At 49.5% G+C, this 27,450-nt stretch overlaps 1 protein-coding gene across 2 annotated transcripts in view; it reads right to left on the bottom strand.

Moving 5' to 3' along the window:
- The window catches only part of IFT43 (intraflagellar transport 43), a 157,175-nt gene that overhangs the window by 51,819 nt on the left and 77,906 nt on the right, over positions 1-27,450 (bottom strand). The window contains exons 6-9 of one of the 2 annotated variants that reach the window (XM_061429534.1): positions 2,982-3,054; positions 2,665-2,740; positions 2,124-2,186; positions 1,732-1,994 (exon numbers count right to left, since the gene is read on the bottom strand). In XM_061429534.1, the coding sequence (XP_061285518.1) occupies positions 1,875-1,994; positions 2,124-2,186; positions 2,665-2,740; positions 2,982-3,054 (332 nt within the window). In that variant the 3' untranslated portion in view covers positions 1,732-1,874. Of the gene's footprint in view, positions 1-1,731; positions 1,995-2,123; positions 2,187-2,664; positions 2,741-2,981; positions 3,055-27,450 lie in introns of those variants that run through there. The other variant, XM_061429535.1, reaches the window with a different exon arrangement.

Below are 27,450 nucleotides of genomic sequence, written 5' to 3'. Positions count from 1 at the left end.
TGTCCAGTTCCCTGTCTGTAGAGTCTGAAACAGCACCTGGCATGTATTACTACATAGTCTCTACCAGAATCTCATGAATGAACTTTCCCACCAGGGCCCAGCCTATGAACTGCAGCTCTGTGGCTACCACCCACACCAAATTTAGCCAGGTACCGGCTGGGGCTTCTCTGACATGAGCCAGTCTGGGAGAAACCAGAAAGGAACCCATCAATCCACCACATGAAGGAGGCCCACTCCATGCCTCCTCGCCGCCCCCCACCCCCCGACCCCACCATGTCTGCAGAAAACCACGCTTGGGTACCTGTCGAAGCTTGTCCAGTCTATCGGGCCTCTTGCATCATCTTCTTGGGAGGCCCTTGAAGTCTTGGGTGGGCTGGCTGGCATATAAAGAAGGTGTCTGAGAAGTAAACGGAGGGAGTCAAAACCCAGCCCCCGCGCGAGCTGCTGGCCGAAGACCTCCAAGGTTACCAGGGTCCTGAGGTACTTGAACTCGCCAGGGGTTAAGGTACTAGAAATAGACAGCCTTTCCTCCTTTGGGTTTCAGAATCTTGCAGGCTCAAGAAAAACCAGCCTGGACGGAAACTTCTCAGTGACCACAGGAATTATTCCAAAGAGGGGCCGTCTGGGCTAAAAGTGTGACTCTGGAAAAGGAGGAGACAGGACCCCAAAGCCCCTGAATCCCTGAGTTTATAATTAACAGACACGTGTTCTCTGCCTGCTCTGAGCCGAGCCCGGTGGTTCACCGGGGGAAGGGCACCGTAGTCAGACAAAATCACCCCCTAGTGGGTTTTTGAAGTGTTGAGCCTCTGTTTTCCTGAATTTTAATGAAGGGCTTTCCAGGCAGGATGAGAGCAGCACTCAGGGCTCCCCACAGCCTGGAGTGGACCTTGGCTAGCGGCCGCCAGCCTGCACAGGCCTGATCCGAAGTAGCACCTAGAAGCGGGCGGGAGACGTCCTGTCCTCGGATGGGATGTCTTGGGGAGAAAGAGAAAAACAAAAACAAAAGATGCCTCTGTTTCGAACAAGCGCTGGGCTCTGCTCCAGATCTTAGCATACGTTGGAAATAGGCGGTGATGATGCTTGGAGTGGGGGAGAGCAGTGGAGATAAACAGCTCTGCGTCTGAAAGGTTGGGGGTAATCGGGGGAGAGGCCTGGGGTTCCCTGAGAGTTTTTGCGGACAACTCAGGGCTGCCGAGCTGCCCTCTGCTAATGAGAACGAGAAACAGGGCCCTGGGAACCTGGGGGGACAAAGGGAAACACGTGCTTTGGGAGCTCCAGGCCTGGGTTGCAGGAAGCAGGAGGGAAGGGGCACGCTATCAGAAGAGCCACCAAACCCTGACATGGGCAATGGGGTCACCTTATCACATGTTCTGTATGCTGTCTTCTCAGCTAAGTGGCCCTGAAAGCACAAAGGAGACAGTGCAATGTCACCAATGTCACTGACCATCCAAAGGGAGAAAGGTGTCTAGCCAGGCCCTCCCCAGGACCCCAGCAGGAGATGCTCCCTGGAGCTGCTGTGGCCTCTGTGAACGGAATGGTTTCCAGGCGCACAAAGCCCTCCCTTCCCCCACCTAGCTTTCCCTCATGCTCTTCAGCGATGGGGCGAGTTCCCATCAGTGGCTCAAAAGATGCCTTCCTTCAGCCTTGATGGATTTTTCCAAGAGGGCGGTGCAAACGAATGGAAGAGAGGGCAACAGAGCAAACGCAATTTCTTGCCACAGAACAATGCAATTTCTTACAAGAGAAAATATTTTTATTACGAAATAGTCCATATATAAAAATCCAGAGCCTCTTGCGAGGCTTGGATAGGTTTATGGCCTTTTCCTCAAGTCCAGAGCGGAGGTGTGCGTGTGCAGGGAGAGCAATCCCCCGGCTCAGGTGTGTGCGGGCTGCCCCACGGGGCCCTCCTTTTCTGTCTGCAGTGCGTCCCACTCGCTGAGGAGCTCGGAGGACACCTCCGTGTACAGATGGTCCCAGTCCCAGCTGACGTCGTCCTGCGGGGAGCGGCATCCTGGGGTGAGACGGGGGAGGCCCTCCCCTCGGGCATGGCCAGCCTCCCACCAAGGTCAGCCTTGGGGCCCGCTGGTCATGGCCAAGGGGCAGGACCTGCTGCTGCCACGTACCTCTCGAACCTCGTGCTCCGGCGCCAGGACTTTGGTGAGGAGCTTCAGGTCAATCTCTCCATCCTGTGAATGTCAGGGCAGGAGGGGGTATGTGTACCGTGGGGCTTTTGGACAATGACCTCTGGGGACCAAGTTGAGTGGGGTAGAACTCTCCAAACCCAGCCCTGCAGGAACACCTTGTGAAACAGCAAACCTGTGGGTGGACCACACGGCCGCTGAGAGCTGGGGCGGACACCACGATGTCCTATGGCTGGGCACTCCTTGGGGCGAAGTGAACACCAGGGAGGGGCAGGCATGGCGCAGCACATCTACTGATGCCAAGAGGGCAGGCGGGAGCATGGGGGAGACTGGCCCTGAGAGCACTGGGATAGGCTGGGTCCAGGGATGCTCTATACCCGAGGAGGATGTCTCTGGCAAAGGGATTGTCGCCTGGCAGCCTCAGAGCTTCACGGAGAAGGGTCTGCAAGGCCTGGGAGAAACTGAGAAATCCCCGCGGATGTCGATGGGCGCCTGCCCCTCTGTGTAGCAGCTGTCCACTCACCAAGGTCTGAAAGGCTGAGTACTTCATGAGGTCATTGTCCAGGTCACGGTAGGTCATCACTCGGTTCACCTGGATGCTGTGGGAAAGACAGAATGTGGGCAGGAACCGACGCCAGCAACGGTGTCAGGCCACTATCCCCAGAGCCTCCTGGGCAGCTGGGAAGGACCAGAATGGGGAAAAAGTGTGCAATAAATAGGAACCCTGGGATTGGGCCCGTCACTAGAGACGTGTGGATCTCCCCAAGGGGGCAGCATCACTGCTGATGGCGCCTGGCACGGTCCCCAGCCTCCCTCCAGCTTCAGGCGAATATAACATACCTGGGAGGGGCTGCCACCTGCAAGACGAAGTCTTCCTCCTGTACCTCCTCCAGGTCCGGAATAACAGGGATATCTGCAACCAGAGGGTAGGCGAAACTGTCAGCAGCATGAGTGGGGATCTAGCCCACTTCCCCACTGATGACTCAGCAGCTTCAATACCCTGGCCACCGTGAGGGCTACAGGCTTTGGGTAGAATGGACACTCGGATGGTCTCTGGCCTCCAGCACCCCCACTCCCCCATTCAGGCTGGTGGAACTGAACTTGAGGTGTGCATGAGAATCGAAGGCAGAACTTCAACAATTTCCAAATCTCAGGTTTTACTACCCCAGAACCTGCGGGAATTAAAAGTTTCCTGGGTGGGGCCTGGGAGGCTGAATTTTTCCCTAAGATTTCTTGGCTGGTCCTGACATTTGGTCCATGTTAGGAGCCATGGGAGTAGCTCTCCAAGGAGAAATGTAAAGAAATGAGAAGTCCTGGACAGCCCTGGGGGGAAGCACTTAGAGGAGAGGAAGGAAAAGAGGAGCTGAGTGAGTGTGGCACGGTCAGAGACAGAGGAGTGGGGGACACGCTGTGTCACCAGGCGGACGTCTCCACGAGCGCACCTCCTCATGCCCGAGGCCCATGTGTGCATCAGCTCGTCCTAGTCTTCACAACCGTCACAGCCCCGAGCCTGTATCTGCAAAGTCACTTTCCACCTAATGATGTGACCTGGCTTCCCGGCAGCATCCAGGGTCAGAGTCTCCATTCAAAGTGAAAGTGAAGGTCGCTCAGTCGTGTCCGACTCTTTGCGACCCCATGGGCTGTACAGTCCATGGAATTCTCCAGGCCAGAATACTGGAGTGGGTAGCCATTCCCTTCTCCAGGGGATCTTCCCAACCCAGGGATCAAACCCAGGTCTCCCACATTGCAGGTGGATTCTTTACCAGCTGAACGACAAGGGAAGCCCAAGAATACTAGAGTGGGTAGTCTATCCCTTCTCCAGGGGATCTTCCCGACCTAGGAATCAAACCCGGGTCTCCTGCATTGCAGGCAGATTCTTTATCAACTGAGCTACGAGGGAAGCCCGAGTCTCCATTGGCCAGGTCTAATATCCTAAACAATGCTGATTCTAAAGATGACACTTCCCTTGCTGTCTCCTGGAGATTCTTCTTTTCTGAATTCTCTGTATGAGACGGACATACAGACACAGGAGACACGAGGCCATTCCTTTCGTCAATCTAACGAGCTCATGCAAAGGGAGAAACAGAGACGGCGCATCACTTAACAACGGCAACTTGCTTACGGCAGAAAAACCAGCATCTTCTCGAACACCCCAGAGAAAGACTGCCTTCTCTCAGGGAGTATCACTGACTGGCAGAGGGGGTTTCTTTGCTTTAATCAGTCTGCACAGAGATAAAAAGAGATGGGGCAGGGAAAATAAAAAGGTGAAGCAGGGAGAGACAGTCCTGGAAGTCCCAAACCAACTACGAATATTAAAAATTCCAGAGAGGCAAGAATAGTGAAGACACCCTTCCTTTTTGCTTCTATGGACTAAATTTTTTTTTTTTTAAGAGATACAGAATCATTCCAAGAGCAGCTGAAAAGGACCCTTCCCACTTTCAGGCTATTCATTATTTAGACTTTGCAATGGTTCTAGTCAAGCTTAGCCTGAGTATATATAAATGTCAGTTCTCAGACTGGTGTCTTTATTACTGCTTCCGATGGCAGAGTTATAGATGTTGTACCTGGAAAGAGAGAGAGAGAACATGCGAGGGAGAGACGGAGACACAGAAAATAAGACGAGAGAGAAAGAGACAGGCAGAGAAAGACAGAGAGTTAGAGGATGAAAATAAAAAGAAATGGCTGATAAAAGGGAAATAAAGAAGACGCACACACCAGCCCAGAAATAATGAATCACACTCAGCAAGTCCTCTATCCAGAACGAAGCTGTTCAGAGGTTAGATGGTATCTCTCTATCCTGCTAGAGAATTGGATACGGAATTCTCTAATTTTCTATTTTTTATGCTAATAGAAATTCAGCTTGCTCTGAGCGGATCCAGTCCACTGCTGGCTGATGGCACCGTCCCTGAGTCTGGGGCGAGGGGCCTCCCAGGCTGGTGAGACCACGTGGGCCCTGCAGCCAGGCAGGGAGGAAGCTGGCCAAGCCATGCGCCATCAGCACTGTGACAGGTCTGGTGTGAGACAGCAGGCTACTCTTGGCTCTGCTCGGCGTGGGGCCCAGCCTGAGATGAATATTCAGAAGCTGGTAAGAAAATGCCCCCCCTTTGCTGAGCTTCAGGCTCAGGATCGGGTCTTCCCCAGTCCTCCCTTGCTCTGCAATGTCAGCCTCTGGGCCCTGTCAACCCTGCCCAGCTTCTCCCAGCACCAAGTAGCTGTGCTTTGGCCCGCAGTCTGCTCCGGGTCCCCAAGGGCTTCCCCGTTCATCCCTACCTCCTTCCTCCAAATGCACAGGAAAGCGAGTGGGGCTGGCCCCATCTGCGCCAGAGCGGAGGTCAGCGTGGGCCTTGGCAAAGGGGCCGCTTGGAGGGACGCGGGTGGCGCTGGCCACACAGTGGGGTCTCTCTCTAATTGGAAGCCTGGTGCCCGACAGAGCCCAGTGAAGCACCGGAGTGGGATGGAGCCAGTGATGACAGCCAGGCCGAGGCAAGCTGGAGCATTCCGGTGCAGCGACAGCTTGAGCTCGTCACTGCAGAGCCTGGCCATCCAACTCCCGGCCCCGGAGGAACATGTGGCCGTGGAGCAGGTCTTGGGCAAATTTCAAAGAACTTCCTCATTTTACAGTTTCTGATGTACAGTCACAAACAAGGGCTTGCTTATGAATACGTGACACGTTCCCAACAGTTTCTGTCCTCTTGGCCTCTTTCTCTCCCCCTCGTCCCGCTCCCCTCTCTCACACACACATATCATGAGGAACCAACCTAGAAAAAGAAAATGGGCTTGAGAAATCAATCCGCTTCCTTACAAAATGACCTGCACGGAACGATGCAGCCGTGTCTGCAGTCAGCGACGGCTACGTCACCTGTAGGCCTGGTCCGGAGACCCGGTCTGATTCAGGGTGTCAAGTTTAACATCCCAAGGTGTATGCGACGATATACCTTTAATAACGATGATAAGAGGAATAAAGGACTCTGCTCCAGCACCAGTGAAAGTTCATTCTACTGACTTTAGTCTCATTTTCTTCCATGCTGCTAACAATAAGAATGTTAACAGAAACAATGGCCTTGTTAAGCATGTGGGCAGGACTCCTGTCTGGTGGTTAAGAGTGCAGGCACTGGAGGCATTCACAGCCTGGCTCCCCCACGGACTAGCTGTGTGACTTTACCCTCTGGATGCCTCAGTTTCTATGGCTGTAAAATGGGGAGCATAACTACACCCATTTCATATGTTGCTGTAAGGTATACATGGGACACTTTTTATAAAACACTAAGCGCTACGCTGGGCACCTAATAAATATTCTGTACTATTCTTACTTTTCTGACAGATAAAACACTGAGCATGGAAAGAAGCTATACGGCTTTATCCTCATTTTCGCATTTAATCCTGCCCATTTGCCTCATTTTCCAGAGGACACTGAGGCTCAGCAAGATGGAGCAGTTTGCGTGGAGTGAGGCATTAGGAACAGACAGAGCAGGCTTCCCACTCCAGTTCAACTGCAACCACCCCCGACTCCCAGCCTGTGCCGCCCTCAGGCTTTCTTTGCAAAGGTGCAGTGACTTCAAGCCGCTTTGGCTAGTGGAGGGGTGAGACGACCGCCTAGAGTTGGGACAAACTGTTTTGCCTGGAGACTCAGGGTCCTCTGTTTTCGGTTATTCCTCTGTCTCCAGGAACTATAACTAAGCTAAGTCTCTCCCTCACCATTGCCTACAACAAGGCCATTGGAACAGAAAGGAAAATGGACCAACACGCGAGAGCCCAGAGACTCCCTCCCCTGCTGGTCGTGTGGCGTTAAACCAGCTGTGACGAGGAGGAGGTGGCTGAGATACCTCAGACACCCCCAGGAAAGGGGCTGGCGAGGCAAGAGGGTTGACACGCCAGCACCCTGGGAGCGGAGCCCTCATCCTTGATCTTGGTCCCCAAAGAGGGCGCCCCCCGCACAGGTCACCTGCCACTCTCTTCCACTTGGGCTCCTTAATAACACGGGCCTTCCCTGCTGGGCTTTTGCTCTGGGCCTCTCAGGTCAGCCGTCTCACTTGCTGTTCACCTGCTTCTGGGCCCCACGTGGTGCCCAATTAGCCACACAGTGGGGAAACTGCATTTGTGTGACTCCATGGACTGTATGGTCCATGGAATTCTCCAGGCCAGAGTACTGGAGTGGGTAGCTGTTCCCTTCTCCAGGGGATCTTCCTGACCCAGGGATCGAACCCAGGTCTCCCGCATTGCAGGCGGATTCTTTACCATCTGAGCCACCAGGTAAAAGTAACATCATATGTGGTAACAAATTCAAATGCTACAAATTCGAAAGTTTAAGACGGAAGACATCCTTTCCTTATATGAACCCCAGTCATCTCCCTAGAGGTGACTGCTATTAATCATTTCTCATATATGGTTACTGAAGGGAATTTCTGCATATACAGCACGTTTGTCCTTTTAAAAATGTTCGCAAGTGGCATGTTACATATCCAACATCCTATGATTGATTTTTATCTTTCCTTTTCAGTGTACAGATTCATCTTATTCTTTTAAATGGCCATCTAGTATTCTATGGGTTTCCCTAATGGCTTAGACGGTAAAGAATCTGCCTGCAATGTGGGAGACCGGGGTTCAATCCCTGGGTTGGGAAGAGCCCCTGGAGAAAAGAATGGCTACCCACTCCAGTATAGTTGCATGGAGAATTCCATGGACAGAGGAGCCTGGCAGGCTAGTACTCTACTGAATGGATGCTGCATAATGCACTTAATTCCATCCAGAGAGAATCTAACTTGGGATTTTGAGGGGTGGTGTGAGGGGTGAGGGGAGGTCTCAGAACTTGGACAGAGCAGCTGGAGGACAAACAGCACTAAGCCAGGCAGGGGACAGCGTGCTCAAAGGCACCAGGAGACAAGGAGCAACTCTCCGAGGAAGGCTGGTGTGCCTGACGTGGAGGGCTCGGGAGAGCCGCACAGAGTAAGGCAGGAGAGAGGGCATCAGGTGCCAGGTGGGGAAGAACCTGCATCGACCAGCCAGGAGACACGCGCCTAATGGGTGCCTGCTACAGGCAAGACCCCTCCAGAGGCACGTTAGGGGCAAACCAAGACGGACTGAATAAGCATGAACAAGTTGCAGTAGGAGGGCCTATACACTTACAAAATGATGACAAATGAACAGAATAAGTAAAATGCACATCCCTTCCTTTGTAGATCATCTGGGAAGCCAAAAGCAGAATTCAGAGCTTCCTCTGTCTTTCCATGATACTTTATTCAAGGCCATGAGATGGACCTGATCACCTTGCTGTAGGTGGAGTAAGTGAAATTTTCCCTCGGCCTACCTCCTATTTGAGGGTGAAGACTGTGTCTCAGTCACTTCTGATTTCCAAAGATGGGCAGACTAAAGGACAATCGAACAGAACTTATATCAATAAACGTCTCTCAAATCTGAAAGCCACACCCGTAGAAGGATGCCATGTTTATTTTCTCTAGATCCTTCCGGTTGTAGTATAAGTGCTATTGAGTCTCCGAGCTGCTTAAGCAGGGTTCATTTCACAAGAACAACCAAGAGCCATCCTTAGACACTTCCTGGGTTTGATGGCATCATAGCAAAGGCTTTGCCCTACTTGAGAGCTGCAAGGCCTGCTGGGAAGGGCCTGTGCATATACAAGAAACGATGGAGCAGTGGGGACAAAGTTACAGAGGAAGAGTCACTCAAATATGGTCCGTACGGACCCCTCGGCTTCCATCCTGAGGCTGGGTCACACTGTCCTTCACCAATCTCCCTGAGCTTCCTCTCGATCTCTGGTGTGCCCCAGTCTTTTCACTCCACTTTCTGGGAGTCCCAGTAAAGGCTTGTTGATGTATAGCAACAACAGTAGGAACTAATTCCAAAGGGAGAGGTTGCCAAATGGAAAACTCATTGATACCAGTACATCAGTCTGCCAACAGGCCTACCAACCAACCAACCACCAGATGAAACCACAGAAATAAATGAGGGGTGCTTAAATAAATAATAGAAATGTGGGAACACCAGCAGGATCAATTACAACTGATTTCAAAGATGTGAGAAGCTGCCATTTGCCCTGAAATCCATTCATTATGAATAATACCATCACACCGTTGCACTAAAATGCTAAGTACCCAGGAAGTCCCAGTGGGATCCCTTTTAGCCCCTGTGGCTTGACAGCAAGAAGCCTGCCTGCCTCTTGCAAAAACCCTGGCCCCAGGTCACTGCGATGAGCCTGCCTTCACACCTGGCTGTCGTCTGCTTGTTTTGGTACAAGAACAGAAGGTGATTTCTTGGACTGGACTCCACCTGTGATGAGGGCACCCTGAGCATCACTCAGGCTCTTTCCCTGGAGCATAAATCTTCCTGCAGAGGAGGGAGAGAACAAAGGAGACACCCTGACCCGGGCCCTGGTCCCATCCAGGCAAGGATGGTCCAGGCAGGGAGCTGCTTCTCTCTGCATTTCTTTAGCTTCTACTCTGTGCTGATGGTTCTTGGTTGGGGATTTCTGAATGGGATTCTGTAGTCGTGGCCAGAAGGGTTTCTAGAGAGCTACATGAAGTCTCTTCTAAACTTCAGCACATTCTGATCCTGATGCCTTAGTAAATGGTACTAGGGTCGGCCTACCTGGCCTGGTCCTTCTAGATGCTGACTGATGACATCTGTCCCTCTCGCTTCACTCACTAACCTCACCCCGGCTCCGGAGGGTAGAGGACCCACAAAGCCCCACACAACTGCTTCTCCAGCAGTACCCCGGCCACTGCAGAGCACTTGTGGGCTGCCAAGGGCTCACATCCACCCTTTATAAGGCACAGCCATGTTCAACAACCAACCCACCTGAAAGGGACCTGACACCCTGCAGGGGGGACACCCCAAGAAGAGCAGTTGAGACAACCCCCAATGGTGTGTTCAAAGTCAACAGACCTTCAACAGAGCTCAAGAGCTTTTGAAAGAATGTCCATGTTTCTAGGAGATGGCAACTTTAAGCCTGAGATCATTATCATTTTTCTCTGCAGCTGCAAAACTTTGTTTTACTGAATGCTGTTACCTTCTGCATCACGTATGGGGAATTTTAAACAGGCAAATGGAAGAAGGTCTGATTGAAGATGAAGTTAAGTGAAAGAAATTGGTCTCATTTAGCACATGACAGGATTCATCTGTGTTCCCAAGTCCACTGAGGTGGCATCATGGGCGTTTCATATTCATGAGCTGCTGCGACACTGTGTCCCCTCATTTACAAAGAGCCGTGTTCAGCAAATTCTGTCCCCGTGGACACTCCGTGCATTTCATGGTCTTGTCAGAGAGACATCAAACGCTCCAGTAACCAAATACCAGAAAATGGCTTTAATTAGTGGATCTCAATCGTATAAATAATTTTTTTTCTAAGTGAAAAAATGGAGCATTTTTTTTTAAGGGAAAAGAAAAGGGGAAAGCAATAGGCAACAGGCTTCAAACACCCGAAGGAACAAGGGGAAAGGATGCTCTCAGAGGAGCTCTGGGCCCCTGCAGTCCCTGGGTGGACTCGGGTTCCCGGGCAAAAAGGCACCTGCGGATCCCGGGCAGGTCTGCTTCATGAAGACCGGTCCCTGGTGAGTCCCCCTGACCCAGCTGGGCCGCTCGGCCGGGAGGAGACGGGTGGCCCTCAGAGAAGACAGGCTGAACATTGTGACACCATTGGCCAGAGTGCCCACTGCCGGGGCTGAGAAACAGGTTCTGACTATGAGCAAAAGGAGCACAAGCAGGTCCCTGAGGAAATCAGTGCCAGGGACAGAAAGAAGATGCCCGTCTCCTGAGGGGCTGGCTGGCGGGGGCTGTGGGGGGCTTCATCCATATCCCATATATGCTGAGAAGTCTCCGTGCTTCTACCCAACCGACCCCCTTCCTCGTGCTGCTGGGGAAGGAGATCACTGACTTCAAGATGAACATCAAAACAGCTGGTGTTGAACCTACGTGCAAAGCAGAAATAGAGACAGGGACGTAGAGAAGAGACGTACAGACGCCAACGGGGGAGCAGGGTAGGATGGGCTGGGAGGTTGGCACTGACATATATATCAGCACGTTACTGTGCAAAGAATAGATAAGTAATGGGAACCTGCTGTATAGCACAGAGAGCTCTAGTCAACCGTCTGTGGTGACCTAAACGGGAAGGAAATCCAAAAAGGAGGGGATAGATGTATACATCCGGCGGATTCATTTCGTTGTATAGCAGAAACTAACACAACACTGTAAAGCAATTACAGTCCAATAAAGACTAAAAAAAAAAAAAGAAAATAGAGCCGGTTGCTCCGTCCAGCCCCCACACTGTGGCAACCGTCCTGGCTGACGCTGGGCCGTGAGAGCAGGGCTGGGACTGAGTCTGTGTCTGAGACCAGCCGGGTCTCAGCGGGTGTGGTGCTGGCTGGAAGGTGGGCAGACGGGAGGCTGTGCTGAATGCTGACTCAGCTTGTGGCCTGCCTCAGGCATGCAGGCCCGGCCTCATCGTATCGCCTGCGGGGGGGACAGTAGCACATTCCAGAAGGAGCCTGGAATGCGACACCCCAGGAGACTTGCCCAGTCATCGCAGCCAGTCCACCATGGGCTACGGGAGAGTCCCTGTGGACCACGCGAAGGGTCGTTAACCAGGACTGACCCTTTGCAGCAATTAAAGGTGGTGCTCCTGACAGACAAAGCAGACCCAATGATGGTTCTCCACAGGGAAACGCCCCGTTCTGCCCAGGGGCCTAACACGGGGAAGGAGCCCAGTGTCACCTTAGAGGGGTGACCTCTAGCGAACGACTTCCCTGGTGGCTCAGGTTGTAAAGCGTCTGCCTACAGTGCGGAAGACCCAGGTTTGATCCCTGGGTCAGGAAGATCCCCCTGGAGAAGGCAGTGGCAACCCACTCCAGTATTCTTGCCTGGAAAATCTCATGGATGGAGGAGCCTGGTAGACTACAGTCCATGGGGTCGCAGAGAATCGGACACGACTGAGCGACTTCACTTTTTTGATACACTGGTTACTACTTGAAGGAAATTAAAACAATGAACAGGGAGGCTCCCAGTTACTGCCAGCAGCTCTCGGCACTTCACGGCAGTTCCAGCTTTGATCTGGAGAGACGTGTTAAGGATGACGAGGGCTAAGGGCCTTTAAAGGTGACAAAGGATGAAGCGGCTGGAAGGGACGGAAAAGGGAGGACCTCTCCGCTCTCTTCAACAAGGCCCAAGACACAGCAAATACAGACTGAATGTGACAGAGAGTGGCCTTCTCAGAGCCGCCACTAGAAGTGTTAGAAACCAGGCATATCTGATTCTATTTCATCCTCTTCGTGTTATGCTGAAGAAAAAAAAAACAAAAAAAAAACAAGACAAACTACACTGCTTTTATTCTAAATCCTTAGGTTTTGTGTTTTTCCTTATATATATTTATTAAAAAAATGCTCCTTTGATCGGTGCCACCCGTGACACCCCCACATACGGAACGGCTTCTGAGCGGTTTCCTCCGTGCAAGGCCACTGCTGGTGACAGCCAGCTGGTTTTGATCACAGCCATTCCGAATCGGATTTTCATAAGATAGATGAGGAGTCTTACCGCTGCTCTCTCTCTTATCAGATGCGAAACAGAGGGGGAGGGGGGGCGACGGGTCCTGAGGGAACAGCCCAACAATCAAGGGCTGCCTGGTTCTCTCTCCGTCCCTCCGCTGCTGCAATTTTCAAAGGCGTTTGCCTCGGGCACTTTTAAATGATGGTGTCTCAATTCTGTAATCATCTTTCAAGAGCTTTCTCTTAAAGGGTCTTTTAGGTAAACCCAGTCCGTCAACCACACTTATGGACTCAGGAATCATTTTTCCCAATATCTGCCCTCCTGCGTGTGCATACGTATAGGCGAGTATACCCACACACATGGCAGACATCTGGGCATGTTTAGAAAGCTGGGAGGACCTGAAACTGGAAAGGAAGACCCTACCGGTTGGCCATACCAAGTTCACATCTCGCTAAGGTAAGAGGGTCCCCTATCACCGCTTCCCTGGATTTTTGCTATACCTAGGCTTTGCTTATCTGCAGGTATTAGAAGGGAAGACTTCTCACACTGAGGCCCAAGTGATATGCTGAGTCCCAACCTCAGATGCACAATCAAGCCTGTTCCTTCCCGTCTCACCTAAGTGTTGTCTGACTGTCAGACTTCAAGACGAGTAAGGGCACCACGGCCACCTGCTTGGAGAATGCAGTCCCCAGGCCACAGCTGACGTGGCTTTAGTTACAGACTATTTGGAGCAACTCCTACAAATCCATCTGTCTCTTTTAGTTGCAGAGAACACCATGCCTCTTCTCTATACAGTCCCCATCGCTTGAAACAGACATCCTATGGCATCGAGCCTCTATTTCTTTCTAATCACATAAAAATCTAAGGAGCCTAAGATGTCCCTGGGCAGTGGTTCTCACCAAACTGGCTTCGTCTCCTCTCTTCCTTCATCCATCATTCCTTTCACAGCTGTGTGGAGAAGGACCTGTGCTTCTCCCCAAAGCAGGACCGTGGCCCACAGTCACACCTAGGACTGTCTCACAAAGCTAAGTGGGATTAGCTTTGTCCTATCCCAATCCTCTTTTCTGTATTCGATAGGGAAAGAACCCAAGGAGTTACAGAATAAACACCCAGGTCTCCATAGCTATTTCAGGGAGGGTGAGCTCTCTTTTGCTTTTGTCAGTGCCTAATGTTGGAAGATTTATTATTAATCACATTCCTCCAAACAGACTACGGCACCGTGGGATGCTGACGGAGCCTTCCCTGTGTTCCTGGAGGAAGGTCAATACAGACTGCTTCGTTTACAACGGTTGTGCATGTGTGGTCCAAGGCTTGCTTCATCCTCCCCATCCCACCTCTTCAGACAGGGACATCCCAGAAAGCTGCTCACATGAACAAGGAAACTGGAGCCCTAGACACTGGTCACTGGCAACTGCCTTTTGGGTAGAGATGTTCGTGATGGAGAGTTTGGGAAGGCTGGTGTGACCCAGACATGGGAGGGGACCGCCAAGGGGCCTAGAGGACGCTGTTCGGCTCTGCCAGTGAGCGGGAGGTCTGGTCAACGCTCCAGGCTGTGCTGGGCAGCTGGACCAGGGGAGGTAGGGGACAACTGAGGGGACAAAGCAGAACAACCGAAGTCTGGTCCAAGCTTAACTCTGTTTCCAAAACCTGCCCTGACACTGCCTTTTTGAGAGGCAAGGAGAACAGAGCCAAACCAGTCTCTACTAAGCTTGCTGAGTCAAGACAGTCCATCAGCTCCCAGATACCTACTCTGTGATGGCATATGTTTTTCCCATGGTGGGATCATGGGACCTTGAACACAAAACCAAGTTAAAACAATTTCTCTTGCCGCATTAATGAAACTTCAGGCCAATTCCCTGTAACTTCTCTGGTGTCTCATTGGCTCTGGGGACCAGCCCTGGCCAAACCCACAATGGGGAGCCGTGAAGTCGGCCACTGGGGCCTCAAGAGTTTCCATCTACTAGAGTTCATTTCCCCACAAGGAGTGTGGCTTTCACTGTCTATCATGGAAGAACCAAATCCAGACTCTCGCTGTGCAGAGCTGAACCAGAGGGCAGACCCAATCAGGAGTCAGGAAAGCTGGGTCCCAGCTCTGCCCCTGACCTGCTGACTTAGTGCAGCTATTTGTCAGCTCTGCTCCCAAGTTTCCTTATCACCAAAATGAGGTGCCTTCTATCTCGAAGACATCCTTATCTCTGGGGTGTCCACTGGAATATATATCATGGTATAATTTTTAAAAAACACCTGTCACATTGGCCTGTGGAGCAGTCTTCCCCAATATTCCAGCTAGATATACCACCTACGTGTCTGTAAGGCAAGCTGGGTCTTTTGTTTAGAGAATCACTGTATAGGGGACTGCCCTGGTAGTCTAGTGGTTAGGAATCCACCCTCCAGGGTAGAGGACCCGGGTTCAATCCCTGTTCGGGAAACTAAAATCCCACATGCCATGAAATATTGAAGGCCAATGTAAGATCCCTCATGCTGCAACTAAGGCCTCATGTAGCTAAAATAAATACTAAGAAAGGAGAATCGCTGTATGGAAAGTTCATTTTCTCTAATGCAATGAGCCTACACAGATCCCTCCTGTGGCCCACAGCGAACTCAGCTCCGTATTCGCACCTTATAATCCGACACCCCTGACTGGGGAATCTTTGACGTCCCATACAGCGTCTGAGATGTCCCAAGTCTCCGTGACGTCAATTTGCTCACCCTCAGCTGCGTCTCAAGGATGACGCTGGTGGGAGAGCTCCAACCAGAGCCCTCCACGGCCCAGGGAGCACCCTGTGGGGTCTCTGTTCTTCTAAGTGTTCCACACTCCCTGGTGCTCACACTGCCACCCTCATAAGACTCTCTTTCCTCTCACCCTAAAACAGGAGCTCCTCTCTGAAAGACCTAGCAGAGGCGCAAGAATTCCTTATTTAAAAGCAATCTCACGACTTCTTGGTGGTCCAGTGGCTAAGACTCTGCTCCCAATCCAGGGAGCCTGGGTTTGATCTCTGGTCAGGGAACTAGATCCCACATGCCACAGCTAAAGATCTCACTGCAACAAAGATTGAATGAACAGGTGAATATTTTAAAATGTAATAATAAAAAAGCAATCCCAATGGATCTGATAGAAAATAAAACATAAGATGGGGGAGGAATGGTCCAACCTGAAGGTTCTGTTCATGCCACACAGCTTTAAAGACCTAACTTCTCTGGCTTTTCTCTACTCAGCCTGGGTGCTGCTGACAAGACTTCAGAGAGAGAGGATCAGCAGAGCCAAGGACAGGGCCAGCAGGGTAATCTGAGAACCAGGAAAGGAGAGCAAAGCTGCATCAGGGCGCTGGGAAGATGAGTGGAGGCCAGCTTTCTGGATAAGCAGGCTGGAGAAACGAACCTAGCGCTTTGACGGTAAGGAGGAAGGCGCTGAGAGCAGGTGATCAGGAGTCTTGAAGGCCACGTCCCAGCTACAGCTCTGTCATTTACTAGAGGTGATGTTCTGGAGCAGTTCGGGCTGTCTAAAATGTTTGGGAATTTCGCATGCAGGTTGTTACGCAGAAACATTATTAAAGATTAAATTATATATTGTTGTTGTGACCCCATGGACTGCAGCATGCCAGGCTTCCCTGTCTTTCACTATCTCCTGGAGTTAATTAAATAGGGCTTCCCTGATGGCTCAACAGGTAAAGAATTTGCCTGCAGTGCAGGAGACATGGGAGACGCGGGTGTGACCCCTGGGTTGGAAAGATCCCCTAGAGGAGGAAACTGCAACCCACTCCAGTATTCGTGCCTGAAAAATCCCATGGACAGAGGAGCCTGGGGGCTACTGTCCAACAGGTCGCAAAAAGTCGGACATGACTGAGCGACTAAGCACAACACAACACAGCGTAATTAAACAAATTATATTAAAAACAAAGGTAATACTCAAAATTTGCCACTTTCTAAGTTTTATTGCATTTTACTTTACCTATGCTTATGAACTTATTTACATCCAATGGACTGTGAGTTTAGTCACTCAGTCGTGTCCGACTCTTTGCGACCCCATGGACTTAACTTTCCCCTATGGAGCCCGCCAGGCTCATCTGTCCATGGAATTCTCCAGGCAAGAATATTAGAGTGGGTTGCCATTTCCTCCTCCATCCAAAGGACTGGTGTGATGGAAACATGATATGCTGGTGTGCTACTGTTCACCTCTTCCCAGTTTTGTGGTCACCGGTGTCATGCTGGGAGCTTGAAACCAGCCATGGTAGGAGTATGTGTGTGTTCAATCACTGTAGCCCACCAGGATCCTCTGTCCATGGAATTTTCTTAGCAAGAATACTGGAGTGGGTAGCCATTTCCTCCTCCAAGGAATCTTCCTGACTCAGGGATCGGACCCTAGTCTCTTGGGTCTCCTGCATTGGCAGGCGGATTCTTTACCACTGCGCCACCTAGGAACCCAATGAGGACTTTGCCCCCTCCCCACCCCGGAGAGCTGGTTGTTAAATAAGTACATCTCTGTTTATTAGTTATGTGACCTCTGTTAGCTATTTAACTTCCCAAGGCTTCAATTTCTTTCCCTGGAAAAGGGTAACGATCACAGTGTCTCCTCGTAGAAATGCTGAGGACTGACTAGCATTGCAGGGAAAACAGCACAAAGCCTGGCTCTCGGCAAACACACACATTAATTATGAATCCCATTTTCCTGTAAGAAGGACTTCTTTTTCCAATCTCACACCTACTATACTATAAACAACAGCAAGTTTAACAAGGCACAGACAGCAGACAGGACAGTAACTCCTGGGATTAATGAATCCCACCCCACTCCACCCCTGCCCTCTTTCCTGCTCTATGTTTAGCTAAAAGGAACCCGGGTTAGAATAGATTTAAAAAAAAAATCAGGGAGGCAGGACTTCCCAGGTGGTCCAGTGATTAAGAATCCACCTGCCAATGCAGGGCACACAGGTTTGACCCCTGGTCCAGGACAATCCCGCAGGCCATGGGGCAACGAAGCCCATGTGCCACAGCTACAGAAGCCCAAATGCTCTGGAGCCTGTTTGCTGCAACAAGAGAAGCCACAGTGATGAGAAGCCTGCGTACCGCAATGAGAGGAAGCCCGCAAGCAGCAACAAAGCCCCAGTGCAGCCCAAAATTAAATAAAATAAATAAATAAAATTAGGGAGGCAAAGGGACTAGGTTTGGGTACCACCTAAGAAGTCCGATGCGCTGTATTAAGCTTAAGGAGTGAATGCCAATATAATGGAACATTCTGACTAAGCAAGAGAAAAGAATTGAGACATCAGGGTTCCAATTTATCCACATTAAAAGAATTCTTCCCACTCTCTCTTTCTCTGCATGAAAACTGCTTGGGCTAAGACTGACTGTTGTTTTCAGGAGAATGGATGAAAGATATGGTGGCAGAATTAAGCAAGGAATGAGAAAGAGCCCAAATGAGCCACAGAAAGCCTGGGGACAGAGATGAACAGGGAGAGGGGCAACAGAGCAATAGCCTACTGCAGATAGCGTTTTTCTAATTCTGCTGACAGTCTGGCATCTCACATCTCATCCAACCTCATTGCTGGGATGTGTTCAGCCACTTTTACCTATTTTCCCTGTTGACATGGATAGAAAATTGAGCAATTACCCTTAAACTCAGAGCTCTCAGATCATCCAGATTGTTACACTCGCAGAATTAAGTCCCCAATTGCCCCTGGCTAAAAGTGGCTCAACTCCGCCTGTCCTTTAGGAATTACACACTTTTGGGTTGGCCATGGGATTTATTATTCCTGAGGTTTTGAGGTATTTGATTCTGTCAAAACTGGACCCCAGGACACAAAGAGCGCCACCCTCTCCAGTGAGAAGGCAGCGTGCCCCAGAGGCGTGGGAGCTGCCAGGAAGAGTTATTGAAAATTCCACCTGCAGTCCTGGATGACGCCAAGATGCGATGGTTACATCCAAAAGAGCTAATTCTTTTTTTCAGAGCTCCTGTTTTCAGAGACTTTCCACTTTTTAAACCAAGTTCTTTCCTAATTTGAATTTACCTGGGAGATAAGCTTTTTGAAAGTTGAGTCCATATCTAATTGTGTTTTCAGAGATTCTCTCAATCTGAAGACTGTTCATCTTTTCTAAAGACAAAGAGTTCTTCTCTCCCATTTGTGTGCTGCTCAATGTTTCAAGTTTTACTATTCCTCGGAGTTCAGTTTCTGAGAGCTGGATTTTAGAGCTTGAACAGCCCTGGGAATTCTATTCTCTGATGCTTCTGGTGTCAGAGAGGTGACTGGACTCTGCGCCTGCTGGCTCCTCTACCAGGGTTCCCCTAGCCCCCAGCACCCACCCCGCTTTTGCTGGCAACTTCTGCATGTCCCCTAAGTTTTGACATTTGAAAGCCATTTCTTCAGAGAGGTCCTCCCTCCTCACCCAACCCAAATCAGGTCTCCCCATCATTCTCTTTCATGGCACCCGACTCTTCCTTCAGCAGACTAGACTACAATCTGTCCATACTCATTTAATGCGTGATTATTGGCTTAGTATCCCCTTCCCCGACTAGACTGTAAGCTGCATGAGGGTAAGGACTGAGAATGTCTTCTTGTACACCATCATGCCCCCAGTGCCAGCCCCAAGCATCGTGCATAGAAGGTATTCAACAAATGGTGGTTAAAGAAATGAATAAATGAATTACCTGCCCAGTATCACCTGTAGAGACTGGATCCAACTCTATTCCAGATGTGAGGCAAACTAAAAAGTTGATTCTAAGAATAGGGATGGATAATTAAGCCACTAAAAGGAAGGTCAGCCATCCTACAATTTGGAGACCCTGAGATCATTTGGGGGCTCTGGCTGTCCATTACAGGGCTTTCCCCATGGCTCAGCAGTAAAGAACCCAATTGCAATGCAGGAGACACAGGCTCTATCCCTGGGTCAGGAAGATCCCCTGGAGGAGGGCATGGTAACCCACTTCAGTATTCTTGCTGGGAACATCCCATGGACAGAGATGCCTGGTGGGCTATAGTCCACAGGGTCACAAAGAGCTGGACATGACTGAGCAACTGAGCACAGAGCTGTCTACTATGGTCTCCACAACCACGAATCCTACCTTCCCTGAAGCACTTTATCGGTTCTAGCTGCGAGCCTACCCAGAATCAGCAAATTAGATGACTGGCAATCTTCAAACTTCATGAAAGGTGGTTTACATAAGGATGTCGAATACGAGTAGTTGAGAATGGCCCAGAATCAGGGCTTAGATCTGCAGAACCAGCTTCTCTCCTGGTGACGGTGAACTCCTCATTCATCCTCTAAGCAGAGTCACTCCTGATGCCAGGTGGCTTACCGTGGAAGGCTGTGCCCGTTTCTCTGCCTAACCTAATCCTATCTAGTCTACAGGACCCAAGCAAGTTCTACTTTCTTCCTGAAGGGCCGGCAGCCCATGCTTCAAAGCACTTAGCAAGGAAATCACTAATATAACAATAACCACTTGTTAACTCTGCCACTCACTACACTGCTACTTTAGTTACTTAATCCTTGTCTGGATTTTCATTTTTCATGTTTTGTCTCCTTAAAAAAGTTCAGTGTCCCTTTAGAGCAGAGCCCTCCAAGGTCTTATGTTGTTGTTTGCTGTCGTTCAGTTGCTCAGCTGTGTCATGACACTTGGCGACCCCATGGACTGCAGCGCGCCAGGCTTCCCCGTCCTTCACTATCTCCTGAAGCTTGCTCAAACTCATGTCCATTGAGTTGGTGATGCCATCCAACCGTCTCATCCTCTGTCACCCACTTCTCCTCCTGCTCTCAATCTTTCCCAGCACGAGGGTCTTTTCTAGTGAGTCGGCTTGTTGCATCAGGTGGCCAAAGTATTGGAGCTTCAGCATCAGTCCTTCCAAAGAATATTCAAGGTTGATTTCCTTTAGGATTGATTGGTTTGATTTCCTTGTTGTCCAAGGGCCTCTCAAGAGTCTTCTCCATCACCACAATTCAAAAGCATCAATTCTTAGGTGCTCAGCCTTCTTTATGGTCCAAATCTCACATCCATACATGACTACTAGAAAAATCATAGCTTTGACTATACAGACCTTTGTCAGCAAAGTGGTATCTCTGCTTTTTAATACACTGTCTAGGTTTGTCAGAGCTCTTCTTCCAAGGAGTGAGCATCTTTTAATTTCATGGCTGCAGTCACTGTCCACAGTGATTCTGAAGCTCAAGAAAATAAAATCAGTCACGGTTTCCTCTCTTCCCCCATCTATTTGCCATGAAGTGATGGGACTGAATGTGTCATGATCTTAGTTTTTTGAATGTTGAGTTTTAAGACAGTTTTTTCACTCTCCTCTTTTACTTTCATCAAGAGGCTCTTTAATTCCTCTTTGCTTTCTGCCATTAGGGTGGTATCATCTGCATATCTGAGGTTGTTGATATTTCTCCCAGGAACCTTGATTCCAGCTTGTGATTTATCCAGCTTGGCATTTCACATGATGTATTCTACATATAAGTTAAATAAGCATGGTGACAATATACAGCCTTGACATACTCCTTTCCCAATTTTGAACCAGTCCATTGTTCCATGTCCAGTTATAACTGTTGCCTCTTGACCTGCATACAGGTTTCTGAGGAAACAGGTAAGGTGATCTGCTATTCCCAACTCTTTATGAGTCTTCCACAGTTTGTTGTGGTCCACACAGTCAAAGGCTTTAGTGTAGTCAATGAAGCAGAACAGATGTTTCTCTGGAATTCCCTTGCTTTTCTATGATCCAGTGGATGTTGGCAAGGTCTTACGAAGGATTTACAAATCGCTTCCTAAAGGCCTACTCCAATTCGAAGATGCATTTTGTTCTGTTCGTAAAGTGATGTTTAAAACTTGTCATTATTTAAAATATGAATTTGACAACTTTCACGTCATGCCATCTCCCCTCCAAGCTCACCACAGGCCTCACCATTGTTTATGGTCAAACACGCCTGCTGTTTCAAGTGTTTATATTATCTGCCGAGCCCCTAGAAACATTTGAGTTCACAACCTGCCTTGGTCTTGCAAACAGTCCCTCTGCAGTACACTCTGGTTAACCAACAGAACCCCACACCACCTCTGCACAGCACTTACTCTCTGCTTCTCATTTAAAAAACATGTCTCATCCCAACAGCTCCTTCCTTTCTCTGTTTTTCTGTTCTCTTCCCTCAGAAGCCTGAGGGAAACATCAATAAACAAGAGGATGTGTTTCTCTTCTCTCCCTCAGCTTCTTCCCCAGGGAAGGAGGAGCAGCACCAGGTATCAAGAGAGATCCAGGACTTCCCTGGCGCTCCAGTGGTCAAAACTCCATGCTTCCAATACAGCGGATGCAGGTTTAATCCCTGGTCTGGAAAGGAAGTGAGTTAAGAGCATCAAGAGGAGGGAATGAAGGAGGAAACAGACAGAGCTGGACTCCATCTTAGGCCAGGCTGCGAACGTTAGGCTACAGGCATGGTCACCCTCCCAGTGGACTCTGAACTTTGTGCCTGGTGTCTGTAGGAATGGCATACCCATGGAAAACCAGACCCCTGGATGAAAGCGCCTCAGGACTTGTACTTGGACTCTCCCTTGCCTAAAAGAATATGCTAATTATCTCTGTAACAAAGTGGTAAATTCCATTATGTTTATGAGGATATGACCCCAGGCCTATTGATAAATATCCACTGTTTATCTAGTCTTGTGACACATGAATCATGCGTTAACTTTGATCCTATCTCTCTTTTACCTTGTCCAGACTAGTTTCAAGGAATCTGGGGAGGTGGGTTTGAGCAAGTACACTTAGGGTATATGAGGCTTCCCTGGTGGCTCAGACGGTAGAGCGTCTGCCTGCAATGCGAGAGACCCAGGTTCAATCCCTGGGTTGGGAAGATCCCCTGGAGAAAGAAATGGCAACCCACTCCAGTACTCTTGCCTGGAACATTCCGTGGACTGAGAAGCCTAGTGGGCTCTGTGGGGTCGCAAAGAGTTGGACATGACTGACGCTTCACTGGAAAGTAAGATCCCACATGCTGCTCAGTATAGCCAAAAAAAATAAAAGCAGAAACATCTTTTGAAGAGTGATCTAGGGAGGCTGAATGATGAGAAATATATCTCAAGAGACATGGCTCCTCAAAGTCTACATAAAAGAAGAGGAGGAAAGAAGGCCGGGCTTGTCTCACCAGACCAAAGAAACCTGGAGGGCAGGGACTGTCTCACTCACCACCATTTCCGAGACCTGGAGCAGCACACAGGAGACGTTTCATGAAGACCTCCTGGCTTTCCTCGGTGAAGGTTCATCTCCAAGATGCTCAGAGGAGGCCCTGGACCTTGGCTCCTCACTTCTATTCCTGGTAATTCATCTTCTCCTTCGAGATGGCTCGTCAATCACACAGCCCTACCAAGTACCAGAAGAGGAGTAGCCCCTTCCAAGGTGAGAATACACCTCACTGATGACCTCAAAGAACCTGGATGTGATTATTTTAATTAAAAAAAATGTATTTATTTATTTGGCTGTGCTGGGTCTTGGCTGCTGCGTGGGCTTTTCTTTAGTTGCGGGGAGCGGGGGCTGTTCTCTGGTTGCTGTGTGCAGCGTTCTCACTGTGGTGGCTTCTCCTGCTGTGGCGCACGGGGGCGAGGGTGTGCAGGCTTCAGCAGTGGCAGCACGTGGGATCCAAGGTTGCAACTCCTAGACTCTAGAGCACAGGCACATGGCCTTAGCTGCTCTGAGGCATGTGGGATCTTCCCAAATCAGGGATCGAATCCAGGTCTCCTGCATTGGCAGGCAGATTCTTGAACACTGAGCCACCAGAGAAGCCCCCAGATGTGATTTTATTAAGGGAACCAGTAGGTTTCCTCACAGGTGCCCAGAGATCTATTTAACGTCATTGTTGAATGAGCGTCCATGTCCATGTCCAGGTTCAGGGCAATCATTCATGGAGTTTCCCCACCCACTGGTTATTCTAAGTTCAAAGGAGCAGGCTGAACTAGCCAACCAAGTAATTCTCTGAGCAAAGATAATTCTAGAGACTAGTTATATGTAACATATGATTCCTATGGCAAAATGGATTCTAAACATTCACATACGGTGAAATGGACTAAGTCGAGTGTGAAGTGTAACATATGAACTGATTTTCCATTAAAGGACTCAGGGATAACCACATGGAAAACAGATTTATGCCAGGGCAGAGACATACCTCCTAGAAGGTAACATCAAGTGTACTCTGACAAGAAAGGCTTTTTTTGCTTCAAAGTCCTGGAGCCAAAATAAAGGTCAAATCACAAATTTCACATTCCAAGTTTATGAAAGGGAAAAGAACACCAGAGGTATTCTCCGAAAACAGCAACTCTCTTCTCTCCTTCCTTAATGGAATTGCATCAGGCATCCTATCAATCATGCCAGCACTGTGTCTTACACACTGGGGAGCTGACACTTACACAACCGACCTGTGCAAGGAGATGCCAACACAGGAGAGGGTCGTGCTATTTGTTACAGCCCAGGGGCCAAGAGCAAGGACTCTGGGGCCAAGATATGTGTTCAAATCCTGGTGCTGGGCTGCGTTGTGCTAGTAACACATGGTGAACACAGCTGCCTTCCAAACCCTGGTGTTGGCACTTACTAGTTGTGTGACCTTCGGCAAAGTTGCCTTTCTTTGCCCTAGCCTCCCCATCCTTAAAATGGGGATGATGACCAATTAAAATGTCCCTTAACAAGTGAATAGATAACCAAGATAACCAAAAATGTGCTATGTACCCACGCAATGGAATATTATCAATAAAAATGAACTGGCTAATGATACATGCAACCAGCTGGATGGATCTCGAAATCATTCTAATGAGTGAAAAGAGTCAAACGCAAAAGCATACATATGTATGATTCAGTGTCTAAAATTCTAGAAACTACAAACCACTCTATCATGACAAAAAAAAAAAAAAGAGATCACAGTTGCCTAGAGACAGGGGCAGAGGGAGGATGGACTGAAGAGAGTGAGAGCAACTTTCGGGCGTGATGGGCACGTTCTGCACATTGATGGTGGTGGAGGTTTCACTGGGTATACACAGCTGTAAAAATTCACACTGTGCACTTTGAATGAATGCAGTCTATCATATGCAAATCAGACCTCAATAAAACTGATATTAAAAAAAAAAACCTCTCCCACAGATTTGTTTTGAGAATTAGATGAGAAAAAAATGTGCAACACCAGGCTTGATAGCTGGCACATGGAAATGTTTGGTAATGCTGGTGAGGGCAGTGGGGCTGGCGGAGGCCGCGGCACGAGGACAGAGAGCGCCCCTGGGGTCAGAGGACCTGAGTCCCTGTTCAGCCCGATGATGCTGTACAATAATGCTTAGGCCTCAACCTCTCAACACGTCAAACAGCAGGCCTGGGCGACATGGCGTATAGAGACGCCAAAAGCTGCAACAACTTGATTCTAACGCGATGACGCTACAACTGCAACCAGCATCGCCTTCTAACGATGCATGTGTGGTGTATGTAAACTTCAGTATTCAGAGGCTTTTGCTGTGATATAGTTACTCCTTGAAATGGAGCATTTTCACACAACTGAGGGCTTCCCTGGTGGCTCAGACCATCAAGAATCAGCCAGCAATGCAGGAGACCCGGGTTCGACCCCTGGGGTTGGGAAGATCCTTTGGAGAAGGGAATGGCAACCCACTCCAGTATTCTTGCCTGGAGAATTCCATGGACAGAGGAGCCTGGCGGGCTACAGTCCATGGGTCTGCAAAGAGTCGGATACGACTGAGTGACTAACACTTTCTTTTTCTCCCAATTGAAAAAAAATGGAGAAGGTAGGATTTCAGAAGTCCTTTGAGGGGAGTTGTAAAGAAGTCCAAGCTAGGGTGGGAAGAGGTGTGAAGAGTTCCAGTTGAGTAAACCCTCTGCAGATCAGGGATTCACCGAGCACCCCAGTGTCATCAGCATCACAGTTTCCAAGCACACTGTACCTTGACCACCTAGTAGGGATCCTGCCTCCTTGAGCCCATTGGCACATCCTCCTGGTTGCTCTGCGGCCCTGTGTAACCAACGGCTGAAGCAACAGAGCCTCTGAGGCCAGGCCGACCCAAAGTGTGGTAGAAGCCACCAATCAGTGAGCATCACAGCTGTCACCGTAGCAGCGGCAGAGGTCCCAGGAACACGTCTGGGAAGACAGACTTCTGGGGACAGAAGCGCAGGGTACCTTGTTGACCAGCGCCAATGGGAATTAATAGCGGGTGGAGTAGCTTGGCAGCTGAGACCAACTGAGTGAGAAGAGCTGAGGCGGAATATCTAGCAAAAATAAATGACCTTGTTGATGAGAGAGAATGGAAAAGCAATCAAAGGGCTAAAGAATGATAGAAGGAGACTCAGGGGCTCTTACTAACCCTTAGAGCGAGTGCAGACTCAATTCCTGACCTCTAGTGACTACCTTTCTACCTTCATACCCCTTTGGGATGAGATGAAACGGAAGTACTTGTGCACACGACTCCCTCTCCAGTCCTCAGTCCTGGCTTTGGAGGCATCACAGCAGGGCTGTCAAATGTCAGTGTGCAAAATATTTATCTGGGGAGCTTACTTAAATTAATGCAGATTCCCTGGGCCCCAATCCCAGCTTCTACTTTGCCAGTGGCCTGGGAATCTGTATTTTTAAACTTTTTATTTTGTTCTGGGGTGTAGCCAATTGACAATGTCGGGATGGGTTTCAGGTGAACAGCAAAGGGACTCAGCCATACATATGCATGTATCCATTCTCCCCCAGGGCTTCCCCAGGTTGAGATGGTAAAAAATCTGCCTGTAATGTGGGAGACCTGGATTCGATCCCTGGTTGGGGAAGATCCCCTGGAGAAGGGAACAGCTACCCACTCCAGTACTCTGGGCTGGAGAATTCCATGGACAGAGGAGCCTGGTGGGCTACAGTTCATGGGGTCACAAAGAGCTGGACACGAGTGAACAACTAAGCACTAAGCACATTCTCCCCCAGAAGCCCCCTCCCACCCAGGCCAGCACTTAACATTGAGCAGAGTTCCCTGTGCTATGCAGTAAGCCCTTGTTGTTTACTCATTTTAAATACAGCAATGTGCACACATCCATCCCCAACTCTGTGAATCTGTATTTTAATCACCCTCCTAGCATATTTCACAATTGTCCTGTATGACTCTCACCCTGATCCTGTGTGGTAGCTATGGCACAGAGAATCATCTATGTTCCCCAGATTCAATTCTCTCCTTCACCTTAGTCACATGCAAAGGTTAGTTAATAGAAGGCTTTGGAACTCCACTTCTGGCCATGAGAGAGTAACTGGTACCAGACTTGCCTTCCTGTTATAAACAATCAGAAAACTAGAAAAAAAATACGAGAAACAGCTGCTTTCACACAGTGGAAAGAGGTAACACAGAACCAGGACCCCTGAGGGCAGGAAATGAATGGAGTGGGCCCTGTAGTCACCCTAGCTTCCGCTTAGAGGTGCTTCTCGGGCACTGGTACAGGGTAGGGAACCCCGAGTCAGGCACAGGCAGTCTGGAGGGTTGAGGAGACACAGGTCAAAGTTTAGGTGGCTGGGATTTGAGAAACAACCTAAGTGTCCACTGATAGATGAATGGATACAGAAGACATGGTGTGTATATATACGTGTGTGTGTGTATACAGACACACAGACACACACACACACACACACACACACACACACACACAAGGCTTCCCAGGTGGCGCTAGTGGTAAAGAACCCATCTGCCAATGCAGGAGACTTAAGAGACACAGGGTTTGATCCCTGGGTCAGGAAGATCCCCTGGAGGAGGAAATGGCAACCCATTCCAGTATTCTTGCCTGGAGAATCCCATGGACAGAGAAGCTGGGTGGGCTACAGTCAAAGGGTCGCAGAGTCAGACATGACTGAAGTATCT

Source organism: Bos javanicus, chromosome 10 (assembly GCF_032452875.1).
Source record: "Bos javanicus breed banteng chromosome 10, ARS-OSU_banteng_1.0, whole genome shotgun sequence".
Classification (NCBI taxonomy): Eukaryota; Metazoa; Chordata; class Mammalia; order Artiodactyla; family Bovidae; genus Bos; species Bos javanicus.
The sequence above is the reverse complement of the archived record's forward strand: the minus strand, read 5'-3'. Positions and strand labels throughout refer to the sequence as shown.